The following is a 27,722-nucleotide window of genomic DNA, read 5'->3' on the forward strand; positions in this document are numbered from 1 at the left end:
ATTTCAGAAGGGGCTATTTCACAAGAGGCTGCAAATTAAGGTAAATCTGACAGCATGTTACTGTTCTCTTTGTACTGAATCAAAAAGGATCAATGATAAATAGGCACATTTGTGGGTTTTGTGGGGTTTTTTCCACACTTGCTCATTTGAATTTCAAGAGATTTTGCTTAAAAAAAAGTAACATATTATGGGTCTTCATTATTGAATAAGACACACATTGGATAATCAAGATTCAGATCAAAGACATTGTTAAATTCATGGGAACAAGAATGCAATGTACAAATTCCCCCTCTGTTCAGTAACATGCTATGGTATTAAAATGTTTATATAGACAAAATAAAAAATAAAAAACGGCACATGTTGAAAATCTGAAATAAACTGAAAATGCTAGAAAGGTCAGCAGGTCAAGCAGCATCTGTGGAAGGACAAAATGTTAATTTCTTTTCCCTACAGATGCTGCCGGTCATGCTGAGTTTATCTAGCATTTTCTATTCTTATTCAAGCTTGTATACAGCATCTTATATTTAGATCACCAAGATGGGGACTAGTCAAATTGCCTTTTTAGCTGAGACATCTAATTGAAAATAGATTCACGTGAAAGAGGGAAAACAATGAATTTAAACTGTTGGGTTATCGTGCACGAAAATGTGAGTCATCTCTTAAAAGCATTTAATATAGCCCCATATTTAGACTTTAGAGATACAGCGCAGAAACAGGCCCTACTGCCCACCAAGTCCAAGCTGACCAGCGATCACCCCGTACACCAACACTGCCCTACACACTAGGAACAATTTACAATGTTTACTAGCGCCAATTAACCTACAAAATTGGCATGTGGGAGGAAACAGGAACACCCGGAGAAAACACACGTTGTCACAGGGAGAATGCACAAACAGTGTACAGACAGCACCTGTAGTCAGGATCAAACTCGGGTCTGTGGCACTGTGTGGCGGCAGCTCTACCGCAATGCCAATGTGCTGCCGAAATCCTAATACCCACAAGGAAATTAGCTTGAAATTAAGTAATTGCATATTTTTCCAATTTATAAAATACTTACCATAATGGCACAATCCTCTGACCCACTGGCGATGACATGGTCATTGTGCGGGCACCACTCAATGTCCAGCACTGGTCCCGTGTGCCCACAAACCGTTGGATATGCCTTATCAATCCGGCCCATCTGTGAACAGAGAATGATATACGTCAGGATATTGTTTACACAGGCAGTATTGACAATTATCAACAGCTCCAAGCACTAGATACGACAGAGTTCTGGGTGCAGATCCCAATGAGATAATGCAAACTGAATTCCCCCTCCAATCTGTTTAAGAAGGAACTGCAGATGCTGGAAAATCAAAGGTACACAAAAATGCTGGAGAAACTCAGTGGGTGCAGCAGCAGCTATGGAGCGAAGGAGATCGGCCCGAAACATTGCCTATCTCCTTCGCTCCATAGATGCTGCTGCACCCGCTGAGTTTCTCCAGCATTTTTGTGTACCTTCCCCCTCCAATCTCTTCATCTGCCCACAGGGTATCTGAACTCATTCACTCTGCTGAACAAAATGACATTTAAAGTTTAGCACTGAATTAATTCAGATATGACAGTGAGAAAGAGAGTCAGCAGGGGTTGATGTCAGCATTTTAGTTTAGTTTATTGTCACCTGTACTCGAGGTACAGTGAAAAGCTTTTCAGTCAGCGGAAAGACAATCCACGATTACAATCGAGCCGTCCAGTGTACAGATCAAGCCATCCATAATGCCAGCGAGCATAACACGAGGTAGGGCTTTGCACCCCTTCGAATGAAACTCTTCACTTTGATACAGAACGGCGCAATATATATTTTTTTAAAGGTGCATTCCAGAAATTTAAAAATATCATGCAAATAAACAACTAATTAGTTGTCAGATCCTCAGGAGATTCAAATTCCTAAATTATTTTTATAATAAATCACGACCAGAATGACCAGTTGTCATGAGCAGGTTTTGACCCATACATGCATTTTATATTTAGTATTTTTCACATGAAATAAATAGGTGTACCTGTGTTTCCTGTTTAACATAGAGGCACTTCCTGAGCTGCTAGCCTATCAGTATTGATTAGCAAGGGTATCAGGGGTTATGGGGAGAAGGCAGAGAATGGGGTTGAGAGGTAAAGATAGATCAGCCATTAATGAATGGTGGGGTAGACTGGATGGGACAAATGGCCTAATTCTGCTCCTATAACATGAATATTTCTGAAAAGCCTGCCAGTCAAATGATCCACTTGTGAATGTCTGAGAAACAGGAAGCTTCACGGGTTCTCACGGTATTGCCCCTCTTATACTTTGGGATCATCAAAAAAAGCAACATCTGAGCAACTACATTTAGATTTCATTCTTGCCCCTTCCTTCAAAATGCCATGATCCTCTGTGCTCCAGGCACACTAACTTTCTTCTGGGGATGCTTCACCAGCAGACTAGAGGTTCATCAACCTTTGGTTCTTCTCCTCCTCTTCCTCACCACATACCCTAAACCAACCTCATCTTTTGACAAGAACACAAAGTGCTGGAGTAACTCAGGGCCGGAGCAGCATCCCTGGAGAACATGGATAGGAGACGGTTCGGGTCAAGACCCTCCTTCAACTTTTGAATAAGATGCATAATTATAAGTGAGCATCAAAAATTTGATAGAAGAAACAAAATCAGTACACTTGGAATTGGGAGGCGAGCAATGCAAAAAAAAGTAGCTTGCGCTTGGAGTCATAATTGATAAATGCAGTAAGACTGATCCAATTGAGTGCCAATGGACATTGCAACAGTTTAACAATGCTGAAATCAGTTAAGGGCTGATAAAGAGGCATTACTGTTGCAAAATGAATCTCTTCCAGGGAGAGGGGAAAAAAATCAGCCATCATACACTGGGATTGTGTTCAATGTACATTCACTGCCAGTGTTGACAGCTCAGCACAATTTAATTGCCAATATTAAGTGTTTAATTTTCATGAGCAGCTCTGCGTTAGAGCTCTGTCGTTTATTGTTAACATACAGGAAGCTCGTGACTCCTTTGCCAATATATGTTGCAGATGCCCAACTATCTCATTGGTCTGGGAACTGAACAAACCAAACTGGCCTCACTATGTTGGCTGCATTCAATCGGTGAAAATCCAACCACAATTTAATTAACACGTACAATGAGAAATTTTAAACTGATAAAGCGTATGGTTCTTCAATAACAAGGAAACAATTCTTTGGATCAGCTAAAATAAATATATATGAAGTGTAGTCATTTTTGCAAGAAATGTGACAAGCAAATTATTTGAATGTTTTATTGTCATACTAGACCAAGTAGGACCTGTTGGGTCCCATCCCCACAATGCGCGGATGCGGGGGGGGGGGGGTTGCGGTGTCTCACACACACTAACCACTCCCCATATACACACACACTAACCCCACACTAAATAATTGATATTTAATTAAAAGAGACCGAAGGAACTGCAGATGCTGATTTACCAAAAAAGAGTTTATTTGGATGTTGTATGTTAAATAGACTGATGTTTGTAGGAACGAAGGAAGCTGCTCCTGAATCTGGATGGAACAGTTTTCAGACTCCTGCACTGGCTTTCCAATGGCAGGAGTGAAATAAGAGTGTGGCCAGGGTGGTGTGGGTCTCTGTTGATGCTGGCTTCCTTTTTGAGGCAGCGACTCTTGTTGATCCCTTCAATGGAAGAGATGTCAGTCCTCCTGATGGATGGTTGGGTGAGTGAGAACTATTGGGAGGAATGCTGCGATCATGCCTGTTGAAATATTGCAATGTCACGTTTGCCACCCACAAGAAAGCAAACGGAGTTTCCGCCCGATGTCTCCTCCCAAAAGCCACACCCTTACCTGCACAGCACTCCTTCATCACTGCATTGGTGAGCGTGTCTAGATTTTCTTGTTCAAGTCTCTAAAGCGGGTTTTGACTGTCAAGAATGCTTTCAACTCAACCGTTTATATAATAGTCAAACAGCTCGACATCATAGCCAACAAATGGACAGATGACTAGCATCTTGCCTTCTCTTTAAGGTGTCAGCTCCTCTCAAGTGCCTTTTACATGTATATAAGTCTCTCTTAAACCTCACTCGCAGTTAAACTTCTCAATCCAGGATGATTTTTAATAAAGGAACAGTGTGCTGGAGTAACCCAGAGGGTCAGGCAGCATCCCTGGAGAACGTGGATAGGTGACGTTTCGAAGTTGGGACCCTTCTTCAGACCTGAAACGTCACCCATCTATTTTCTCTTGCGATGCAGCCTGACCCGCTGAGTTACTCCAGCACTTTGAGAACTTTTTTTTAAAAGGAGCATCTGCAGTTCCTTGCTTCTTCATGATTTTCAATACACAAATCTTGGATTAAACTGCAATTACAAGTATCACAGACATACTTAAAATTTCACAATATTGCCCACTTTACCAGAGAATGCAGAAAACATAAAGTACAACCCAGTCGTGATGTTTGATAGGTGCAGAATATGATTGAGGTTGTAATTTAACCCCAGGATTCGCATAGCACCATATAAAGGATCATATTACCTCAGAACTGAAATATGAGGCAGTAATCCAATTGCAGGGAACACTGATGTCATAACTCAGCAGCAAAACTCAAATTTATTTTCCACTTAATCTTCAGATTAAATTACATTCCTGTGCGCTCAAATTCAATTACAATGCTCTGCAAAATCTGGTGAACTAACATCGGGTTTAAACCTTTGCCACTCAAACCTAAGTGCTCGGGATTCACTGCATCTATAGCTATTGCAACAGGATAAGCAGCAGCTTTTTTTGGGTAAAACATCACCAACCTTTTGTAAATGTGGGACACTAATCTAGGGATTATAAGCAACATCAGATTCATCTCTCCTCTCCACAAATGTGCTGGAGGGAAAACAAGCAGCAGCAGGAAGTAATCGGAAGACTGCCCCAAATAAGGAATTGCAGGACATAAGTATGGAAGCCGAATTAGTGTTTGGAAGTGGTGTACTTTCACCAGAATAAATTACAAGACAATTTCAACTCAGCTGATGAACTTGCGATGCTCCTCAGTTTTAGGCATCCAAATATGAAAGCAAATCAATAGACAATAGGTGCAGGAGTAGGCCATTCGGCCCTTTGAGCCAGCACCGCAATTCAATATGATTATCCCCAATCAGTACCCCGTTCCTGCCTTGTCCCCATATCCACTGAATCCGCTATCTTTAAAAACCCTATCTAGCTCTCTCTTGAAAGTATCCTGAGAACCGGCCACCACCGCCCGCTGAGGCAGGGAATTCCACTGACTCACAACTCTCTGTGTGAAAAAGTGTTTCCTCACCTCCGTTCTAAATGGCTTACCCCTTATTCTTAAGCTGTGGCCCCTGGTTCTGGACTTCCCCAACATCAGGAACATGTTTCCTGCCTCTAGCGTGTCCAAACCCTTAATAATCTTATATGATTCAATAAGATCCCCTATCATCCTAAATTCCAGAGTGTACAAGCCCAGCCATTCCATTCTCTAAATCCTTTAATAACAACCCAGGGTTTCAATGTGCCATTAAAACGCAAGAAAGAAAATAAATAGCCAAAGCTTTCAGGGTGCAATCAGACGGAAATATGATCAAGGCCAGAATGAAGAGGATGAGAAAGGAAATATATTTTATGGGGGGTATTCAAGGTCTAAATAGACCAGATTCTTGCTTGGTATGACAGAATAGTCATACCATTAAAATAAGAGTACAGCATTACCAATTGTCCCTCCCAACTATTCTTCTTTTTGAGTTTGTGCGACGATTTTAGACTTGAGATACAGTCCCTGCAGCCCAGCGAGTCCGCACCACCCAACGATCATCCCATACCCTACCACTATCCTGCACACTAGGGATAATTTACTAATTTTTTTACCAAAGCCTGTTAACCTACAAACCTGTACCTCTTTGAGGTGTGGGAGGAAATCGGAGATTCCCGAGATAACCCCGGCGGTTACAGGAGAACGAATAAACTGCGGGCAGACAGCACCCGCAGTCAGGATCAAACCCTGGCCTCTGGCGTTGTGAAGCAGCAACTCTACCACTGTGCCACATTGCCACCCCCTGACTTAACTTGGGGGCACTGCATATGTGGTGAGCTTTCATCTGCTCGTAGGGCATAATGAATATTCCTGACAAGCATATTGGGAATTATTCCAACTAACACAGAAGGTGGAGGAAGCAACATTGTTACAGTAGAGCTGAGAGAACTTTAGTCTACATCTTTTGTGATAAGTCATAATAACAAAGGATACAGATTATTTTGTAACTCCAAGAAGCCATTACACCAGATACTGACAAAAACAGTGTGTTGAGCCAAAATAAACCAATCTTGCCGTCCATGCAATTATTAGATGTTGCAGATAGTTGTTTAATATCAAGCATTCTGGAATGTCGATTAACAGAATGTTTGATATTAAGGCCTATAGAGGGGAGAGGTCGTGTTTTTTTTTTAAATTCAGAAGAGCACGAGATATGGGAAAATACTTCAATACTTGACCTTCAGGTTTTTAAAGGGAAAGCCATCTCAGACATTTCAGGAGACACAAGGAACTGAAGATGCTGGAATCTTGAGCTAAAAAAGTGCTGGAGTAACTCAGCGGGTTAGGCAGCATGTGTGGAGGTAATGGGCGCGCAACATTTCTGTTTTGGACTTTTCAGGGCTTGAATTGTGTGAACAATGGTTTAAAAAAAAAAGGATTCACGATCAGAAGCATTTATCGCATGCCATGAACCTGGTTCCAGTCCCCAATCTTCACTACGTTCAGCACCAGAGAATCTACACAGCCAACAGTTTATATATGTACAGCTAACGATTAGATTCATCCATGTTGGGCAAACATGACAAATAACTATTACTCAGTTGGCTTTATGGGCCTCTGCCCACTCTCAAGGGATTGATCAAAACTGCTCTTTAGTAATGGTGGCAATAGAGCAAGTACCAAAAAGCTAATCTCAAGAAGGAAATATTGCACAATCTCCTGGCGGGAATATGCCAGTGCCTTTATTTCAATATGCACCCAGACCAAAATGATTCTCCCCTCCTGCTACAAGTGCAACCCCATGGAGAATGCTGTGCATATACAGATACAGCAGGCAGTGAAGAATGTTAATGGCATATTGGCCTTCATTGCAAGAGGATTTGAGTTTAGGGGCAAGGACATCCGACTGCAGTTGTACAGGGCCCTGGTGAGACCGCACCTGGAGTACTGTGTGCAATTTTTGACTCCTAATTTGAGGTAGGACATTATTGCTATTGAGGGAGTGCAGTGTAGGTTCACCAGTTAATTCCTGGGATGGCGGGACTGACATGTGGTGAAATAATGGGTCCTGGGCTTGTATTCCCTGCAATTTAGACGAATGAGAGGGGATCTTATAGAATAGAAACATATATATTTCTTAAAGGATTGGACAGGCTAGATGCAGGAAAAATGTTCCCATGTTGGGGGAATCCAGAACCAGGGGGTCACAGTTAGGACTGAGCTGAGGAAAAAATTCTTCACCCAGAGAGTTGTGAATATGTGGAATTCTCTGCCACAGAAAGCAGTGTAGGCCAATTCACTGGATGTTTTCAAGAGAATTAGATTTAGTTCTTGGGGCTAAACGAATCAAGGGATATGGGGAAAAAGCTGGAATGGGGTACTGATTTTAGATGATCACCCATGATCATATTGAATGGAGGTGCTGGCTCGAAAGACCGATTGGCCTATTCCTGCACCTATTTTTCTATGTTTCTATGTGTAATAGAATGGGCATTTTACATCTGCTTGGAGAGCCAAATGACTATTCATATCAAGCATATTAGGAATGAATGAATGTCAATCACATTAAAAACATCACTGTAGTTTGGTCACAGATATCACCAAACCAAGATCCTGGATTTCAAAGTCGTCTGATTACTTTGACTGATATTATCTAGGGAAGGGCTTCTATGGTGGCTGATCATGGAAAGCGTATAACCAGGAGTAGACTGGATTGGGGGTGTGCGACAGAGGGTCGAATAGAGGGAAAAAAAACACATTGCGAGGAAAATGTCAAAATAATATAAAGACAGCGGAGGACAGTTGAGAAAAGGACACAGTGGACTAACCTGGCATCTGTGGAGACTATGAATAGGTGACATCTTGGGTTGGGACCCTTCTTCAGTCTGAAGAACGGCCCCGACCCGAAACCTCACCTATCCATGTTCTCCAGAGATGCTGCTTGACCTGCTGAGTTACTCTCGACCTTTGGCTTATTGTGTAAACCGGCACTTCCAGTTCCTTGTTTCTACACTCAGCTGAGAGCAGGCATTTACTGTCGGTGCCATCAAAATGTTTGACCATGTAAATCCAACATCCTCTTCCTATCTAATGTCCTCCAGTTTATCTCTCCTCGCTGTTGAAATCCTCGTCCATGACACTGCAACTCCCAGACTGAATGTCCCATTGCCTTCTATGTTGACTTCCGACCTTTCTTGAACTTGCCCACTGTCCACGACTGCCATGAGTGCACCAATTGTGAAATAATGACCATCACATGGAAGTTGTCAATGGCCATTTCAGAACTTTCAAACTCCCATACAGAGCATTCATAACTAGCGGGCTAATGCCCGTCCCACTTATGCCCCTGTCCCACTTAGGAAACCTGAATGGAAACCTCTGGAGACTTTGTGCCCCACCCAAGGTATCCGTACGGTTCCCGGAGGTTTTTGTCAGTCTCCCTACCTGCTTCCACTACCTGCAACCTCCGGCAACCACCTGCACAGGAACTGCACAGAAACCTTGGGTGAGGCGCAAAGTCTCCAGAGGTTTCCGTTCGGGTTTCCTAAGTGGGACAGGGGCATAAGAACCACCAACGTAATTTCTTTCCAATATCTGCAAAGCGTTTTCTCACAGTCCTTGAAAATCCACCTGCTTCCAGTTAGATTTATCTAATGGCTAGCATTAGACAGCTGGCAGGTACTAACACATGGTAAATGATTTTCTTTTTGGCTGCTGATTTCGCATAATACAGCATTTTAACATCTACTTGGCTGCTGGCTGTCGAAAGTAGGATGCCTAGCCGGCAGTCAAGGGATCAACAGATTTATGAACTAGTCCCATCCTCAAAGAACCCCAGAGCCAAAGATGAATCCGCTTTCACAAGTAAACACAAAATGCTGGAGTTTCAGCAGGTCAGGTAGCATCTCGGGAGAACATGGATCGGTGCCGTTTCAGGTAGGGACTCTTCTTCAGCCCCAATAATCGCCCCAGCGCAGAGGGAGAAGAGGAGGGAAGAGACTGCGACCTAAGACTTTTGCCTCCATCACAGTGAGGAGATGCTGGGTGGACTCACTGTGGTGGATGTTAATGTGTGTTTATTGTTGTCTTATTGTATGGTATTATATGTATGACTGCTGCAATTTCGTTCAGACTTCGGTCTGAATGACAATAAAAGGCTATCTATCTATCTATAACGTCACCTATCCATGTTCTCCAGAGATGCTGCCTGGCACGCTGAATTACTCCAGCACTTTGTGGCCTTTTGTGTACTAACCAGCATCTGCAGTTCCTTGTTTCTACAGGATTTCCTTACATACATTCTTGCTGACACTGCTCAATTCTATTATTCTTTTCAAAGTGTTTTATTAAATATTTTATTAATACAGATGAAATGGTAAAAAAGCAGGTTATGGCTATTTATAAAGAAAAATATCATTTCTGCTGTGATCGACTTCATATTTTATTTTCACACATATGAGGGATATATTTCAGCACCAAAAGGATTCTTGATGAACAGAGCAGTTTATGGCTTTAATGTGAAAGATTAACAACCCAGCTCAGGCACAATACACTACTCTCCCTCTCAGTCAATACATGCACAAATTGGCAGGCTAAAAGACTATAAATATATGTGCAGCATTTGCTTTGTGGTCAGAGGCTGCATCAGCAATCTGCCAGACAGGATCCAAGAGATGATCAAACATGGGTTGCTGCAATTGCATAATACCCACTTCACCTTGGATTAATGCTTGTTTTTCCGTTGCAGTGAATTTGCTTCGAAGTGGAACAAAGGGATTTGCGGCCACGACTGTGTATACTGTGCAAATTCCTTATCAGAGACATCATATCAGCACTCTATCCCCTTCCCATAAATACACACACACACAGGAGCGACAATTAAGCAATTCTCGGGTATATTCCAACAGAGGGGCAAACAGGACAAACTGAAGAGTTTGAGTTCTAAAATGTCTTTAGTCAGAAGATGGCGATGCTGTGGAATTCATTGCCACCGACAGCTGTGGAAGCCAAGTCAATGGATATTTTTAAGGCGGAGATTGACAGATTCTTGGTACGAATGTACCAAGGCAGTTGAATGGGGTTGATGGGGAAAGGTAGATCAGCCATGATTGAATGGCGGAGTAGACTTGATGGGCCAAATGGCCTAATTCTGCTCCTAGAACTTCTGAACTTGAGTTTATTTTATTGTCACGTGTTCAAGGTACAGTGAAAAGCTTTTGCTGCGTGCTAACCAGTCAGCGGAAAGACAATTTGCAATTGACCCATCGACAGTATACAGATGGATGATAAAGGGAATAACATTTAATACATGATAAAGTCCAGTAAAGTCCAATCAAAGTTAGTCTGAGGGTCTCCAATGAGCTGCTTAGTAGCTCAAATAAAGTTGTGTTGTTATCTTGATTGAATAAAATAAAATAAAATAAATAACCCAAACAATGCAGGAAGTATAGGCGCAAGGAGGCTTCAGAGTTTCAGGAAATGAAAAATCATCAAAAATGTACATTTCTGACCCCTTCGATATTAGAATGGTGAGCTAAAATACCAGACCTAGTTAGCCAAATATATTTGGAGACATAGCTGCTTTAAACCCGTTTCCCTCCCAGTAGCGTCTTACAAAGCTTTGGTTCATCTGTCTAACGTATACTATTTCTGTAATTAAACCATGAATTAAATGCGGATTGAAACACACCAATTCTTTACAATGGGAGGGTGTTTCATGAACAAACAAGAGCAGACTTGAAAGTGTGTAATGACGGGTGGCATTTTAAATGCTGAATACAAGGAAGGCTCTGCGGCAAAATTCAACGCTGCATGCACTGACAGGGTTAACATCATCGAATGCTGATTTATTTTTCTCTCTCTCGCTCCGCAGGGCACTCCTGCATCAAAGCCGCTCCAGTCCTTGTCCTGACCGTCCAATCAGAGAGAAATGCAAGACATTGTTCTGGACGCTTCACAGACTGGGAGCTAGATGACCATATATGGTAAAACATGCTGCCAGTGGTTGGGAGTGCTTTCATATCAGTTAGACGCAGGAAGAGGCAAGACCCAGGGAACAGGAAGAGAGGGGGGAAAAAAATGAAAGGACAACAGATTAAGCGGCGTGTCTCAGGAGAGGAACCTCCATCTATGAGCAGACTGAGGCAGGCGCTATGCCTGTGGGGTCGGCAGAGTCTTGGCTGCCTATTCATCTCCACCCAATGAAAGAATTTTAGAACAAGACAGGACGATAGCAACGCTGCTACATGCTGAGGCTAACATTCAACAACAATCTGACATTTAGAACAAGGCATTTTAAAACAGCCTGTGCTCCGAGTTCTAAAAATCTTGGCGTTACAAATTAATCAATACAACTGGAGCATTTCTCTGCTCAAGTATTAACCAGTTAATAAATGTTAGTACGATGAACAGCAACACAAGTAAAACCTTTAACTCGACAAATGCACCAAGGCACATCACAGAGTGATCAAATAATATGGAACAGTCAAATAAGGTGGTTCAGATAATGGTGTCCACAATCTCAATATTGGTGACACTTTTTAAGCAGAAAATTAAGGGTTTAAAAAGGTAGGAATCTCAAAGTTTGGGTTTTCAAAAGGTGAAGAATATTGAAGGGGAGTGCAGAGCTGAGGTTTGTTGAACTGGGAAATGTGAAAAGAGGGAACCGAGAGGATCATTTTATTTTAAATTGTAATGCATAAGAAACATAACATCTCATGATAGACACAAAGTGCTGGAGTAACACAGCGGGTCAGGCAGCATTCCTCGAGAAAAAGGATGGGTGACGTTTTGGGTCAGGATCTTTTTTCAGTCTGAAGAAGGGTCCCCACCTGAAACTTCACCCATCTTTTTTGTCCAGGGATGCTGCCCGACCCGCTGAGTTACTCCAGCGCTTTGTGTCTATCTTCAGTATAGACCTGCATCATCAATTCCTTTCTACACCTAACATCTCATGAACTTCATGCTAGGTTCAGAGAATTGCCTTACGTTGAGGTCATAGAGTGTGATACAGTGTGGAAACAGGCCCTTCGGTCCAACTTGCCCACATTGGCCAACATGTCCCAGCTACACTAGTCTCACCTGCCTGCATTTGATCCATATCCCTCCAAACGTGTCCTATCCATGTACCTGTTTAACTGTTTCTTAAACGTTGGGATAGTCCCTGCTTCAACTACCTCCTCTGGCAGCTTGTTCCATACACCCACCGCCCTTTGTGTGAAACGTTACCCCTCCAATTCCTATTAAATCTTTTCCCCTTCACCTTAAACCTATGTCCTCTGGTCCTCGATTCACCTACTCTGGGCAAGAGACACTGTGCATCTACTCGATCTACCCCTCTCATGATTTTATACTCTATAAGATCACCTCTTCAGAGGTCTTTTCAGGAGTGGACTAATTCAATACGCAGGACTTATGTCCACGACCTAGAACAGACTAAAAGCAGGGGAGATTCAAAAATCATTAATACTTTGGCAAGAATATCAATATTCTTTGAAAGATCGTCTCTACAATTGTTTGCTAATTTAACAGCTGACCGATGGTCTTAATCAACTTAAGTGCATTTAAAAAAAATTAAAACATGTTGATAAATACCATACATTCCAAGAATTAGGAAAATTGATTGCAGACATTGTGAATTAAATATACTTTGAGGTATCGTTGGTTAGTTTTTCCCGGATGCTCCGGTTTCAGGTTGGTAGGTTAACTGGCTTCGGTAAAATTGTACATTGTCCCTAGTGCGTGTGTAAGATAGTGTTAGTGTGTGGGATCGCTGGTCGGTGCAGACTCAGTGGGCCGAAGAGCCTAGTTCCACGCTGTATCTCTAAACTAAACAAAATCTTTGGAGATATACTAAGCAACTAGCAATGTTAATCAAAATAAGGAGTGACATCATCTGTACCATATGGAAGGCAAAGCTTTAGGCATGTTGACAGCTGTAATCTGGGGTAAAGACAGAGGAATGTTATGCTACACAGCTGGGGTTTTTGTGAAGTACTGAATACGGGGCTTGGAACACAGCACCCGATCAATCAAAAAAGTTGGCATATATGCAGGCTGCATTCATTTAGAGTGATCCAATGGGTCACTAATTGGTGCGTAGGATTTCGAGTTTGAGTCCAGCAAAATGTACTTTAGAGATACAGCGTGGAAACTGGCCTTAATTTACAGAAGCCAATTAACCTGCACATTTTTGGAATGTGGGAGGAAACTGCATCACCCAAAGAAAACCCACACGGTCGCAGGGAGAAAGTACAAACTTCACACAGATAGCACCCGCAATCAGGATCATACCGGGGTTGCTGGCGCTGTTGGACAGCAGCTTTACTGCTGTGCCGCCCATTCACTCATCACTGTTACTGAAGGACATTCTGTTCATTGACAGTCATAGACAAGCCTCATTAAAGCAAAATATCATCAGGCAAACTAGATACCTAGGGGTTTTGAAAGACCAGCAAGAACAGAATTGAAGGTAGACACAAAATGCTGGAGTAACTCAGCGGGTGAGGCAGATACTCTGGAGAGAAGGAATGGGCTACGTTTCGGGTCGAGACCCTTCTTCAGACTGATGTCAGGGGAGCGGGGCGGAACAAAGCTAGAATGTAGTCAGAGACAGTAAGACTAGTGGGAGAACTGGGAAGGGGAAGAGGATGGAGAGAGAAAGCAGGGACTATCTGAAATTGTTCATACCGCTGGGATGTAAACTGCCCAATTTCTCCAATTTCAGATAATCCCTGCTTTCTCCTCTCCCTCCCAGTTCTCCCTCAGCCCACTGTCTCCACCTCTTCCTTTCTTCTTCCCGCCCCCCCCCCACCCTCACATCAGTCTGAAGAAGGGTCTCGACCCGAAACGTCGCCCATTTCCTTAGCTCCATAGAAGCTGCCCCACCCGCTGAGTTTCTCCAGCATTTTTGTCTACCTTCGATTTTCCAGCATCTGCAGTTCCTTCTTAAACAAGCAAAATATGAGGCGCTGTTTCTCCAATTTACACTGGGCCTCAGTCTGACAATGGAGGAGGCCCTGGACAGAAAGGTCAGATTGGGAATGGGTGGGGGAGTACTACGTGCTGAGCCACCGGGAGATCAGGTAGGTTAAGACAGACTGAGCTGTGGTGTTCAGCGAAATGACCGACGAGCCTGCGCGCTTGGTCTCGCCGATGTAGAGAAGAACAGAATTGAGTTGTAGGCATGGCTATGAAAAGCTGATTGCTGACTTAACTATAACGTGGCAAAAGGCTGCATGTGGTTTAACAAACATCTGAATTATCTGACCGTGTACACTATAAATACGGAGCAGAGCAAGTTTGTTTTATTACTGGCTGTTTTGAAATACATCGCCTGCCATCATTCAGCCCTAATTATACGGTCTTTCTTTTTTCTAAAGCCCACAGCAGACTTGTACATCTCAATAGAAACAATTCACTGTCCATGGAATTAACTACCACAGATTTTGGCGACTCCTCAGTCTAAGGAAGGGTCCCAACCCAAAACATCACCTATGCTTTTATTCCAGAGATGCTGTCTGACCCACTGAGTTACTCCAGCACTTTGCATTTATGTTTGTTAATGACAGGAATGGATCAGTGCAGAAATCGAGAATGATTTGGAACCCCTTTGGGGTTTCGGCCCGAAACATTGCCTATTTCCTTCACTCCATAGATGCTGCTGCACCCGCTGAATTTTTCCAGCACTTTTGTCTAAGGACGATGATTTGCAGGGATCCCAGAAAAGAGTGAGCATGGGGCTATTGGGAGAGGTCTACAATGAACGGGTCTACACTTGTTTGGCCAAGGTCACGCCCAGTGCTATAATTATTTGATTATTTATTCCACAATTTTGTATATAGAACAAAGACCAGTACAGCATAGGAACAGGTCCATCGGTCTACAATGTCCGTGCCAAGCATGATGCCAAGTTAAATGAATCTGCTTGCATATGATCCATATCCTTCCATTCCCTGCCTATCTAAAGGAACTTGAATGCCATTATCTTATCTGTCTCCACCACCCTCTCAGGCAGCATGTTCTAGGCTCCCAGCAAACTCTGTCGGAAACTTAGCCTTTAAAACAAATATCCCCTTCAATCTTTGCCATAACTATATGGTGCAAAGAGGTGCAGAAATATCAAATGCATTTCAGTAGAATATATCACGACAGAAGAAATTTAGTATAAAAAGCAAGTGCAAAAGTAAATCTTCAGTCAGACAGCATACTTGTGATAAGCAGCAGCCAGAGCAATTCTTCATGTATCTAATATCACAAATTACTATCAGCCAGTTGGCAGAGTATGTGTGTGGGAGTGTTTTAATAAAGTGCTTCTGAATAACTGCACAAAATGAAACTACTGCAGGAGTAATATCAAACTAACCATTTATCTCTTCAGCTGCTACTGAAGAACCATTGAAAACTCTTTACACAAAAGCACATTGATTTTCCTTATTTCCAACTTAAATAGGCAATCTCTTAGTCCCAAACTTCATTCTTGACAGGCTAAATGGAAGAAACATCCTCAGCATCCACTAATTGACTCCCGAAAAATTTTGTATCAGTAATTTTACATCTCATGCTGCTAAATGTTGGTAAGTATAAGCCCAGCTTGCTCAACTTGCCTTCATATCTCAATCCCTTTCTTTCTGCAATCAACCTTGTGAACCTTTGCTACAATCCCTCAAATGCACGTTCATCTTTCCTTAAAATAGAGACTAAAACAAAACTGCCCAACAAACCGTTATGGGCCTGTCCCACATAGGCGGATTTTCAGGGACTGAAAAAACCGGCGAACGAACGCACGCACGAACACACACACCTGAACACACACACGCACACACATACACACACACACCTGAACACACACACGCACACACATACCCACACACACCTGAACACACACACATCGCTGTCCGAGTGAAATTCACACTGTGAAAGCCAATGTGATACAGACACACACCGCGATGAACATGAAGGTTGGCGCTGTAATTAAGATGGTGAAAGCACTGTGTACGGGAAGGGTCACGTAAGTCCTTTAAAAGAGGGGGAGAAAGGAGGAGAAGGAGTGGAGACAACTTTTTAATAAGCCAGAGATACACGGTTGTGAAGCTCGGCAGACATTAACATTACCAGTCGGTTATCTTTGGTTCTCAGAACCAATAAGCCTTGGTTCAGCAAATTTGTCCACCATAATTTTCCTTTCACAAAACAGATAATTTTTGTATGCTCTCAGAAGCATAAGTAGTTTTGTTTTTAGTTTGGGATGTAGGGGGGAAACCGGAGCCGCTGAAGAAAACCCACGTGGTCACAGGGAGAACGTGCAATCTCGGCAAAGACATCACCCGAGGTCATGATCAGACCTGGGTGTCTGGAGCTGTGGGCTAGCAGCTCTACCGCTGTGCCGGTGTGTGTCATTCCACAAAACAACCACGTACCAATGCTGTCTAACATATGAAATAACCTTCCTTCGTTTCGTGCACTTCATTGTATAATCATAGTAAAATGTGCAATAGGGGCAACTTAACCCACTTGAAATCAAAACCAGCAGCTCCAATATCAGAAATGGGAACGTTCACCCAAGAAAATGCCACGCCTTGGAGTCCAAAGTTACTGAAGATAAGCATTGAACACTGGCTTTTTAGCTTTTGATGGTGAAATCCAAACCAATGGGTGTGGAAAAAGACTATCCTGTTCAATTGATTTAGAGTCAACTTTCATGCACATGTCCAACCAACTTGAAGATGCCTTCTGGGTTCAAACTGAAATCTAACAGAGGCTTATTGACAACTTTGTAATTTGTGCTTCTCCTGAAGATGATACAAATTTGCGTGGCACTCAAAGGGTTCAGGAAGAAGCAAAGGCTTCAGGGGAAATGAACAAAGTCTGCAAATAGACTTGTCACTGTACTTTAACCAAAATGTGAAATATGGCACCCTCAAATAGGAGTCATCAGTAGCAGCAGCCAAGTAGTTTCCACCATGCAGCAACATATAGAGAGCTAAAATTACGTTTCAGCTGCAGAATATACGCAAAAATATCACTAATTGTAAAAACTGTGCAGTTTGTATCTTTAGTTGGACAAATTAAAATGTTAGGGACCCAACACAGTCTACCGAAATTGGTGATGAGATGACATGGAAACCATTGACTGGGATACAAGACCTATGGTTGGGGAAACCACGGTGGGTGCATTTCCTCAAATGTCACTCCAACTCATAACTTATCTCGAAAAATAACCAGTCTGGCAGGAAACCAGCCTGACCACCCATCAGGAAATAATAGATAATAGACAATAGGTGCAGGAGTGGGCCAGCACCGCCATTTACTGTGATCACGGCTGATCATCCACAATCAGTACCCCATTCCTGCCATCTCCCCATATCCCTTGGCTCCGCTATCTTTAAGGGCTCTATCTAACTCAGAAAGGGTCCATCTTAGGTGCAAGGAGGTTTAGTTAAAGTTTAGGTTAGAGCTAGTGAAGTGATACATTTTGGAAGTTATAGAGTCATAGAGTGATACAGTGTGGAAACAGGCCCTTCGGCCCAACTTGCCCACATCCGCCAACATGTCTCTGGCATCCCTGCACTAGGTCCATATCCCTCCAAACCTGTCCAATCCATGCACCTGTCTAACTGTTTCTTAAACGTTGGGATAGCCCCAGCCTCAACTACATCCTCTGGCAGCTTGTCAAACTAGGGTAGGACCATCACAGAGTATGGTAGGGCCCTGGGGAGTGTTGTAGAGCAGAGGGATTTAGGAGTAACTCAGAGGGACAGGCAGCATCTCTGGAGAGATGGAATGGGTGAAGTTTCAGGTCAAGACCCTTCTTCAGACTGGCATTCAGAGTCCACTGTGGGCCTTGCCCATCTCTCTCAGCTACATACAATCACGTCTGAATCAATCATCTCTTTCACAAGCCATCCCCTGAGGTGCTGCAATGTAATCTGCTTCATGAGGTTATTCCATTATAGGCACCTTGTGTTTTACGTGTGGGTTATGCCTTAAAAAGCTAAGCGTAATTCAAAAACATGTAAATTAAACATAAATGTGACCACACTGTCAGCAGTCCATATGAGCACATTATTCCAAAAACACGAGCACGTAAATCAAGCCTTGGCCTTAAAGGAACAAGCACGTTATTTAGAAAACGTGTAAACCAACACGAGGTGCCTGTATTGTACTTTAATATTCTTTTCCACTACTTAGATTTTGCACTAGTCTTGCACTCGTCATTGTATTTATAATTACTGTATGTATACCGATAACTCTGTGAGCTTCATGTGAACAAGCAGTTTCATTGCACCCTGGCGCATATGACTATAAACTAATCTGAATTGAAATTTTACTTGGAACAGTTTCACATTTTAAAGAATAAAGAGCCTTCATTATTTTGGAAGGCAAAAATAACTTTGTAATGTACCAGCATACCCAGATTTTATTAACAAAGACAATACGGTAAAGACGATATATTGCACAAAGCAAGCAACTATATTGACCGAGTTAGTGTTAATGTTCATTCATTTTAAAGTATGTAAACAATGCAGCATAAACCTGCGTCTGAGATGATGTCGCAGGTTTAATGTCGCAGGTTTATTTTTTCTATTTGCAATTGTAATGCAATTAAGATTCTAAGTGAACAAAATCTAATGAGCCTAGCTTTAATATTTAATATAATCTTGGATTTTTCCACAAAACCACATGATTACTCAGAAATTCATGACAGATATTAAAATTGTTATATTGTACAATTATAATAGTGAGTGTTCTGCAAATTTATATTAGCTGCTTAATTACTAACATTTATCTTGATTAATTGCAAAACTAAAATAAATCATTCTATGCATCAAATAAACTATGATCAGCCAATTTAGTTCACAGAATACCTCCAAATTTTTAAGTAAAGGGCCAGTCCCACTTTTTCGGCAACTTGCTGTCACCTGTTATAGTCGCAGCAGGTGGCCAAAACATGTTGAAAATCCAGCGACGACCAGAAAAAGGTACGACTCTTTGGGCAACTACTCTCGACCATACAGGCGTCTCCCCGTGACATGTTGAGGCTTTGCGAAACAACCAGATCATGTTTGTCTCATGGAGGAGAGATGAAGGAGGTCTTAGAATAATGAGAAATTATCTTACTGAAATTCCTACTGGACATGATAGGGTGATATTCCCTTTGACACAGAGCGGCATAGTGACGCAGCAGGTGAGTTGCTGCCTTTCAGCGTCAGACACCCAGGGACGATCCTGACTACGGGTGCAGTCTGTATGGAGTTTTTACGTTCTCCCTGTGATTGCGTGGGTTTTCTCCGGGTGCTCCAGTTTCCTCCCATATTCCAGACGTGCTGGTTTGTAGGTTGTGTGGGAAGGAACTGTAGATGCTGGTTTAACCCACTGAGTTACTCCAACATTTTGGTGTCTATTTTCAGGTTTGTAGGTTAATTGTAGGCTTCAGCAAATTGCCCCTGGTGTGTATAATAGAACTAGTGTACGGGTGACCATTGGTCGACGTGGACTCGGTGGGTCAAAGGGCCTGGTTTCACGCTGTATCTCTAAACTACACACTCTTTGTGGGAGTTGCAAGTCTTCCCTCTGTCATGGGAAGAAATGATCATGCAGGAGGATTGAAAGATGTGTTCAAAGAATCATTGTTTATCCCCCAATGGGAATCTTTTGTCCATAACCACTCAAGAAGAAACAGCAGTGTGGTATTGAGAACCTCAAACCCATGTATTGGGAGCACACACTAGCTTTACATGAGCAATAGAAAGCGTGTAACACCGCACAACCATCTGCCCTATCTGTGTGAGAGTGTACAGTTCACACAATAACCCTCTCAGAATTTACAAAAATTAGAGTGGAACCTAGTCATCTTGGATCCAAGGGGATTGTCCAAGATGACAGTGAAACAAGGTGTTCCAACACCCGACACCTTAGCAGTAACTTTCACACTTAACGGAAGTAAACCGTATGCGTGAAGTGCCGCTTTGTCTCGCCTCATTGCCAATTAAGATGACATCATTGCTGAAACTTTACAAGAGAACAACGGCAACATCAGTGCAGTTTTATTTGAGCCAGGTAGATTAAATTTATCAAAACAATTTAGACTTGTTGGATTCAACCACTCAAGTAAAGCAAGCTTCACGTAAATTCCTAGAATGACAGGTTTGCCCCACACAGGAGAGAGCAAGCAGGCCAATACATGTTTGCGTTTAGAAAAACGAGAAGCAATCTCGCTGATGCAATAGACAATAGGTGCAGGCGTAGGCCATTCGCCCTTCGAGCCAGCACCGCCATTCATTGTGATCATGGAATTCATGTGATCTTGTATGTGGAAGAACGAGAAGCCATCTCGCTAATATAGAATTAGCACGGCATTTCTATATAGGTTAGGTAGTTAGGTAGCCATTTCTTAAGATTTAGCATGCTTAGACACAAAGTGCTGAAGTAATTCAGCAGGACAGGCAGCATCTCTGGGGAGAAAGAATGGCTGACGTTTCGGTTCGAGACCCTTCTTCAGACTGAAAGTCGAGGGAAAGGGAAACGAGAGAAATAGAGCATGATATAGAGATATAGAACAAATGAAAGATATGCAAAAAAGTAACAAAATGATAAAGGAAACCGGCTTGGGGGAGTCTAGAACCAGGGGTCAGAGTTTAAGAATAAAGGGTAAGCCATTTAGAACGGAGATGAGGAAAAACTTTTCCACACAGAGGGTTGTGAATCTGTGGAATTTTCTGCCTCAGAGGGCAGTGGAGGCCAATTCTCTGGATGCTTTCAAGAGGGAGTTAGATAGAGCTCTTAAAGATAGCGGAGTCAGGAGATATGGGGAGGATATAAGGCAGGAACGGGTTACTGATTGTGGATGATCAGCCATGATCGCAGTGAATCGCGGTGCTGGCTCGAAGGGCCGAATGTCCTACTCCTGCACCTATTGTCTATTTTTAGCTGTGGCTAGGTGAGAACCCTTCATTTTAAACCAGCATCTGCAGTTCCTTCCTACACTTAGCATGCTCATGTCCCCTTCTCATCATTTTTCTTCAAAATATCTTCCAAACAGCACTGGTGCTCGCTATCAACCGATTTGTCTAATACTATCTCCGTATTGTCTCTTGTCTTACACCTCGCTCTCCTCCATACCCACTGCATCAAGGCAATTTGATCACAATTACATCTCGAGCAAAATGTTGCTGAGGGAGTCCTCTTCAAAGTTAATCTTTAAATGTTCTTATCTACGGCAAGGCAAGGAAAGGGAGCACATCTGCGTTCTTTTGCATTTTTTGAAAGAAATAATTTTGTCTCAAACATCTGGATTTGCAGCTTGATTCAATTCTCCAAATGTTCCAACAAAAAATAACTTTCCAAAGGACCATTGACATGATACATAATCACAGTGCCATGCTCATTAATGTGTCAGTGTCATGTTGATAGTCCTATCCACTTAGACCACTTGTGCAATCACGTTACCAAAGGAAAAGCTCCATTTCCTTTCCATTGACTCTTTCAGGTCTTTAGATGTTTTCCATTATTGGAATCAATTGTGTTCTCTGATGCGCCATTTATACCGATGTTAGCAGCAGCTAACATTTTTTACTATTTAACAAAACCATGTGTTTATATATGCATATTTAAAAATAATTTAACGGTTGCCCAAATCCTACCTCAAGCTACAGTTAAAAAGGAGAACATTTTAAAAGTAAAAGGAAGCATTGTATTTTAGGGCAGTAAGTAATTAACATGCAAACTTTAACAGATGGGTTTTACAATCATTAACCTGCTCAAATCACTTTAAGTGACTAAAATTAGAAACAAATAATGTAAGCAGTGCTTGGAAACATTTCCTAATCGGCGAAAAGACATTCTTGCAATGGACGGAGTACCGAGAAGGTTCACCAGACTGATTCCTGGGATGTCAGGACTTTCATATGAAGAAAGACTGGATAGACTCGGCTTGTACTCGCTAGAATTTAGAAGATTGAGGGGGGAATCTTATAGAAACTTACAAAATTCTTAAGGAGTTGGACATGCTAGATGCAGGAAGATTGTTCCCGATGTTGGGGGAAGTCCAAAACAAGGGATCACAGTTTAAGGATAAAGGGGAAATCTTTTAGGACCGAGATGAGAAAAACATTTTTCACACAGAGAGTGGTGAATCTGTGGAATTCTCTGCCACAGAAGGTAGTTAAGGCCAGTTCAATGGCTATATTTAAGAGGGAGTTAGATGTGACCCTTGTGGCTAAAGGGATCAGGGGGTATGGAGAGAAGGCAGGTACGGGATACCGAGTTGGATGATCAGCCATGATCATATTGAATGGCGGTGCAGGCTCGAAGGGCCGAATGGCCTACTCCTGCTCCTAATTTCTATGTTTCTATGAAACATCTTGCCTGCATCATGGCAATGGGCTGAACAGCTTTACTTGAGTTTATTTAGTTTAGAGATACAATGCGGAAACAGGCCCTTCAGCACACCAAGTCCATGCTGACCAGTGATCCCTGCACAAAAACGCTGTCCTACTTGTACAAGGGACAATTTACAATTATACCAAGCCAATGAGTCGACAAACCTGTGCGTCTTTGGAGTGTGAGATCGAAACGGAGATCCCACACAGGTCACGGGGAGAACGTACAAACTCCGTACAGACAGCACCCGTAGTCGGGATTGAACCCGGGGTGTCTGGCGCCATAAGGCAGCAACTCTACCGCTGTGTCGCCATGCCGCAGCACATTTCAACTTGCCAGAAAACATTGCTGTCTCGTTGGCAAACCGGTAAAAATGAATAAAATTGAGCATTACACAATCTTTTTCCTGTGGTGGAATTGGGTGGCAAGGATAATTGAAAGAAAAAAAAATCTTCAGGAATCAATAGAACAGAAGCGAACATCTAGAAACATGCCTAGTACTTTGCCCTGGTCAAGTCAAGTTCATTTGTCACATACACATACGAGGTGTGCAGTGAAATGAAAAGTGGCAATGCTCGCGGACTTTGTGTAAAAAGACAAAACAAACAAACAAACTACAAAGAGAATGTAACAGAATCACATATTCCTGCGAAACCAAGCCTTTGACCATCTGATTTGTACTGCAATAGGGGTAGGGCAGGCTTAGCCTATTTTTACCCAACCACTTTCAACCATCTTACTCTAGAACTAAATTGTTTCATCTCCTTGATTGTTTGTCTCCTCTTGCCCTGTCCCATGTTATCTATATCCTTGAGTCTTAGACTTTAGAAATACAGCGTGGAAACAGGCCACACCGAACAGTGAAGACCCCGTACACTAGCACTATCCTACACACTAGGGACAATTTACAGAAGCCAATTAACTTACAACCTTGTACATCTTTGGAGTGTGGGAGGAAAACAGAGCACCCAGAAAAAACCCACGCGGTCACAGGGAGAAAGTACAAACTCCATACAGACAGCACCCATTGTCAGGGTCGAAGCCGCGTCTCTGGCGCAGTAAAGCAGCAACCCCAACCGTGCTATCTCGAGTCTTTTGATACCTGCTGCCACATTAACAGGCACACACTTTTCACATATTACACATACCATCACCCACCTGTAAGAATGTTCTTGACTCCAACATCACATTCTATCACCAAATAGAAAGCTTTCATGAAATGGAACTTTACAGAGCTCAAGCAACAGATGCCTTGATTTCCGTGAAAGCTATCAATGATTTGGGCTTCAGTGGAGGGAGGGGCCAGGATACGCAAGTATGCAGGTGGCAAAAATCGATGGTGTTTAATATCAAGGAAGAAAGTTATGAACTGCGGCCAGTCATCTATTGACAGGACAGGAAGGCCAAATGTGGAAAATGGAATTGAACCCATGTGTCTGGTGACAAGGAAATGGGCCCGTTTACAATAAGATGTTGACCAGCTCACAGATCCAAAAAGATGTGCATGGTTTTAAGGCTACACATTTGATACATCATAAAACACAGCAGCAGAGTGACTTTATTGTTGGAAAACAGCAGACAGGCCACAGCTGGGAATACTTTGCACATTGTGATTTCACCACAGGGAGGATGTGATCGTACGAGACGGAGAACATGGGAGCAGCAAGAATGTTGAAGGCTAGAAAATCACAATCACAATAATACTTTATTAGCCCAGTATGTTTTGCAACGTACGAGGAAAAGTGGGGAGATTTAAGACAATTCAAAGATTACGGAGAGGAGACAGGAGAATGAGGTTGAGAGAGCAAAATAGATCCGCCACGATTAGATTTTAGTTTAGAGATAGCGCGGAAACAGGCCCCTCGGTCTGTTTCCAACAATCACCCATACACTAGTTCTATCCAACAGCTTAGGGACAATTTACAGAAGCCAAGTAACCTACAAATCTGCACATCTTAGGGATGTGGGAGAAAACCGGAAACACTCGGAGAAAACCATCGTGTTCATAAGGAGAACGCACAAACTCCATACAGACAACATCCGGGGTCAAGATCGAACCGGGGTTGTAAGGCAACAGCTCTACCGTTGCGCCACCGTGCTGCCTTAGTAGACGCCAAATGCAAAGTAGACTTGATGGACTGGATGGCCTAATTCTGCTCCCATATCTTACAAACATTTAAAAATTATGACTAATGTTACGGTGCACCCAAATAGGGAAAATTTCAGAAGATCATCTGGTATATTGACACATCCTTAATAGTTTTCATTATTTGACATGAATACAATGGGCTGAATGGCCTCACTTTTTTGATTGATTCGAGGCCCTTAAAATGGTAAGTCTCCCCCCCCATTGCTAAACTTGCCTCACCTTCACCTGACCACTTTACAAATAAATTATTTGCTTCACTTACAATACAGCCACCCGCTCTCCCAGGCACCTTGACAACATCACCTCTCAACTAATTTCCAAAATGTATTTAACATGCGCACAAAGAATCTTCTTAAACCCATTTACTCCACTTTGTCCTCAGTTGACCAGACCATTTATTCATCCATTTTGTTCTATCATTAGTCATCCAACTTAAATGCCACCTATTCTAGCTCATCTCTTTCTTCATTTCCCAACTGAACTACTTTCATTGCTTTGAACTCCTCTTGCCAATTGACAAGTTGCCTTCAGCTCGCCTCTTGCACAAAAACGACTCCCTTATTTTCCCAAATACCCAATGCTGATGTTCACTAAAACATGTTCAGTTTTGTTCCTTTCAACTCAATATCCTCAACATAATTCCATGAAATGACAAGCACATCTTCAGTTGATTAGTTCTGTTCTCAAGACGATTCTGTTCAACTCCTCCTAGAAATATGCAAGTATTTTGACAATGCGCTGACCATAGAGTCAGAGTCTTACAGCACAGAAACAGGTTATTCAGCCCAACGCCCACATTGGCCAATGTGTCCAACCTACCTGTATTTGTTCCATATCCCTCTAAACCTATCCTATCCATGTACATATCTAAATGTTTCTCAAACGTTGCGATAGTACCTGCCTCAACTACCTCCTCCGGTAGCTCGTTCCATACACCCACCACCCTTTGTGCGAAAGGATCCCCCTCCTTTGATTTGATGCAATGCTCCCCACTACCCACCCAGCCATTCTGATTACACTTCTATAAAGTATCTTGAATCATCTACATGACATGTGCATAGGTAACCATGTTTTTCTTTCTACGAGTGCATAGTTTAGGTGGTCACATACAATTGCTTCTTCACGAATCAAGGATCAAATTTCAAAATAGAGATGATTTCAATGTTATTAGTAGCCAACATACTCCATTTATTTCTCAGGAGAAAAGTGGCCATTGAACATGTCATTCCAAATAAACGTGAAGATGACCAACGTGCTAAACATACAGCAACATTTACACTTACCTTCTGCAAAGGAAGTACAATGAATGCTCCTCCACCACTCGCGTCTATAATTATCGCCACAAACTTGGGATTTACAGCACAGAGCGAACTGTCCCAGGTAACTTTGGAAACTCTGATATCATCGTAGCATTGGTCATTTTTCACAGCCTGTCCAAAGACGTGCCGAAACTTGCTCGCTCGTACAACCCTCCGCGGAAACATCTCTGCAAGAATTAAAACAAAACTGTTAGCCTTCTGCAGTCAATGCAAGATCTAGAACAGAGATCAACATATTCAACATATGCTTCTTCTTTTTTTTCCTCCAAGCTCATGAGAAGTTCTGAATCGTTATACTTGACAAGAATGTTTCCTCAGAAAGCATCCAGCCCTGATGGTTTACTTCGCCAGGGCCCAACAGGCTGGAGTTTTCACAGATATCTTCAACCATTTTGGGCGGCACGGTGGCGCAACTGTAGAGTTGCTGTTGCCTTACAGCGCTAGAGACCCGGGTTCGATCCGGACTACGAGTGCTGTATATACGGAGTTTGTACGTTCTCCCTGTGACCGCGTGGGTTTCCTCCGGGTGCTCTGGTTTCTTCCCACACTCCAAAGGCGTACAGGTTTATAGATTAATTGGGTTTAGTAAGTTGTAAAATTGTCCCCTTGTGTATGTAGGTTAGTGTACGGGGGGGGGGGGGGGGGGCTGGTTGACACCGCCTCAGTGGGCCGAATGGTCTGTTTCTGCTCTGTATCGCTGAAGTCCAAAAGTTTCTCACTACAATGTTCTGCTTTGAAAGGACATCAACAATACTAGTGCCCAAACCCTTGGGAATAAGGTTCTGACTGTCAGCAGACTCTCAATTTTGTATACTTCTATTAGTTCTGCCCACATCCTGTTCCATCTGTTCGGAACTGACATTTAAAAAAAATAAAAGAACAAACACTCCTTTTAATTAAAGGTCCCAATATTTCTGAAGAACGGTTCCGACCCGAATCAAGGTCAAGCCATTCCCTCCACAGACGCTGCCTGACCTGCTGAGTTAGCACAGAAACAAGCCCTTTGGCCCAGCGTGTCCATGCCAACCAAGATGCCCTGCCCACCCACGTTTGGGCCTTATCACTTTAAACCTTTCCTATCCATGTACCCAAATGTCTTTTCAATGTTGTTACAATATCTGCCTGGTACTTGACAGCTCACTCCATTCACCCACCACCATCCAAGTGAAAGAAATGCCCCATAAATTCCTATTCAGTCTTTCCCCTCTCACTTTAAACCTATGTCCTTTGGTTCTGGATTCCCCTCTCGGGGTAAAAGACTCTGTATGTTCACCCAATCTATTCCCGCATTTTGTGTGTTGCTCAAGATTCCAGAATCTGCAGCTCCAATATTTCCTCTACTTTTCAGAGAGATTATGCCTGCAGCCATTTGCCCTAAAGATAAGAATTACATTTGTTATTCTCCAGCTTTCTGGCACACAACCACAGTGAAAATGGATTTTAAAATGGAAGTTTCAGGGGCTCCGCAGTTTTCTGCCGTATCTCTCAGAAGGGCCAGTAGTCACACTCAGACGCGTTACTTTCTGGCGCATTTGGCTAAAATCGTAATTATTTCATGTTTAACCATTCAAGTATAACCTCCTTAATGGCCAGTGAAT

The 27,722-nt window shown here is 42.6% G+C and overlaps 1 protein-coding gene across 1 annotated transcript in view; it reads right to left on the minus strand.

Moving 5' to 3' along the window:
- The window catches only part of LOC129709174 (coronin-1C-like), a 92,765-nt gene that overhangs the window by 35,556 nt on the left and 29,487 nt on the right, over window positions 1-27,722 (minus strand). Inside the window, exons 2-3 of the mRNA XM_055655337.1 lie at window positions 26,089-26,291; window positions 1,058-1,180 (exon numbers count right to left, since the gene is read on the minus strand). Coding sequence (XP_055511312.1) covers window positions 1,058-1,180; window positions 26,089-26,289 — 324 coding nt within the window. The 5' untranslated portion in view covers window positions 26,290-26,291. The remainder of the gene's footprint in view (window positions 1-1,057; window positions 1,181-26,088; window positions 26,292-27,722) is intronic.

This window comes from Leucoraja erinacea, chromosome 25, assembly GCF_028641065.1.
Source record: "Leucoraja erinacea ecotype New England chromosome 25, Leri_hhj_1, whole genome shotgun sequence".
Taxonomy (NCBI): Eukaryota; Metazoa; Chordata; class Chondrichthyes; order Rajiformes; family Rajidae; genus Leucoraja; species Leucoraja erinaceus.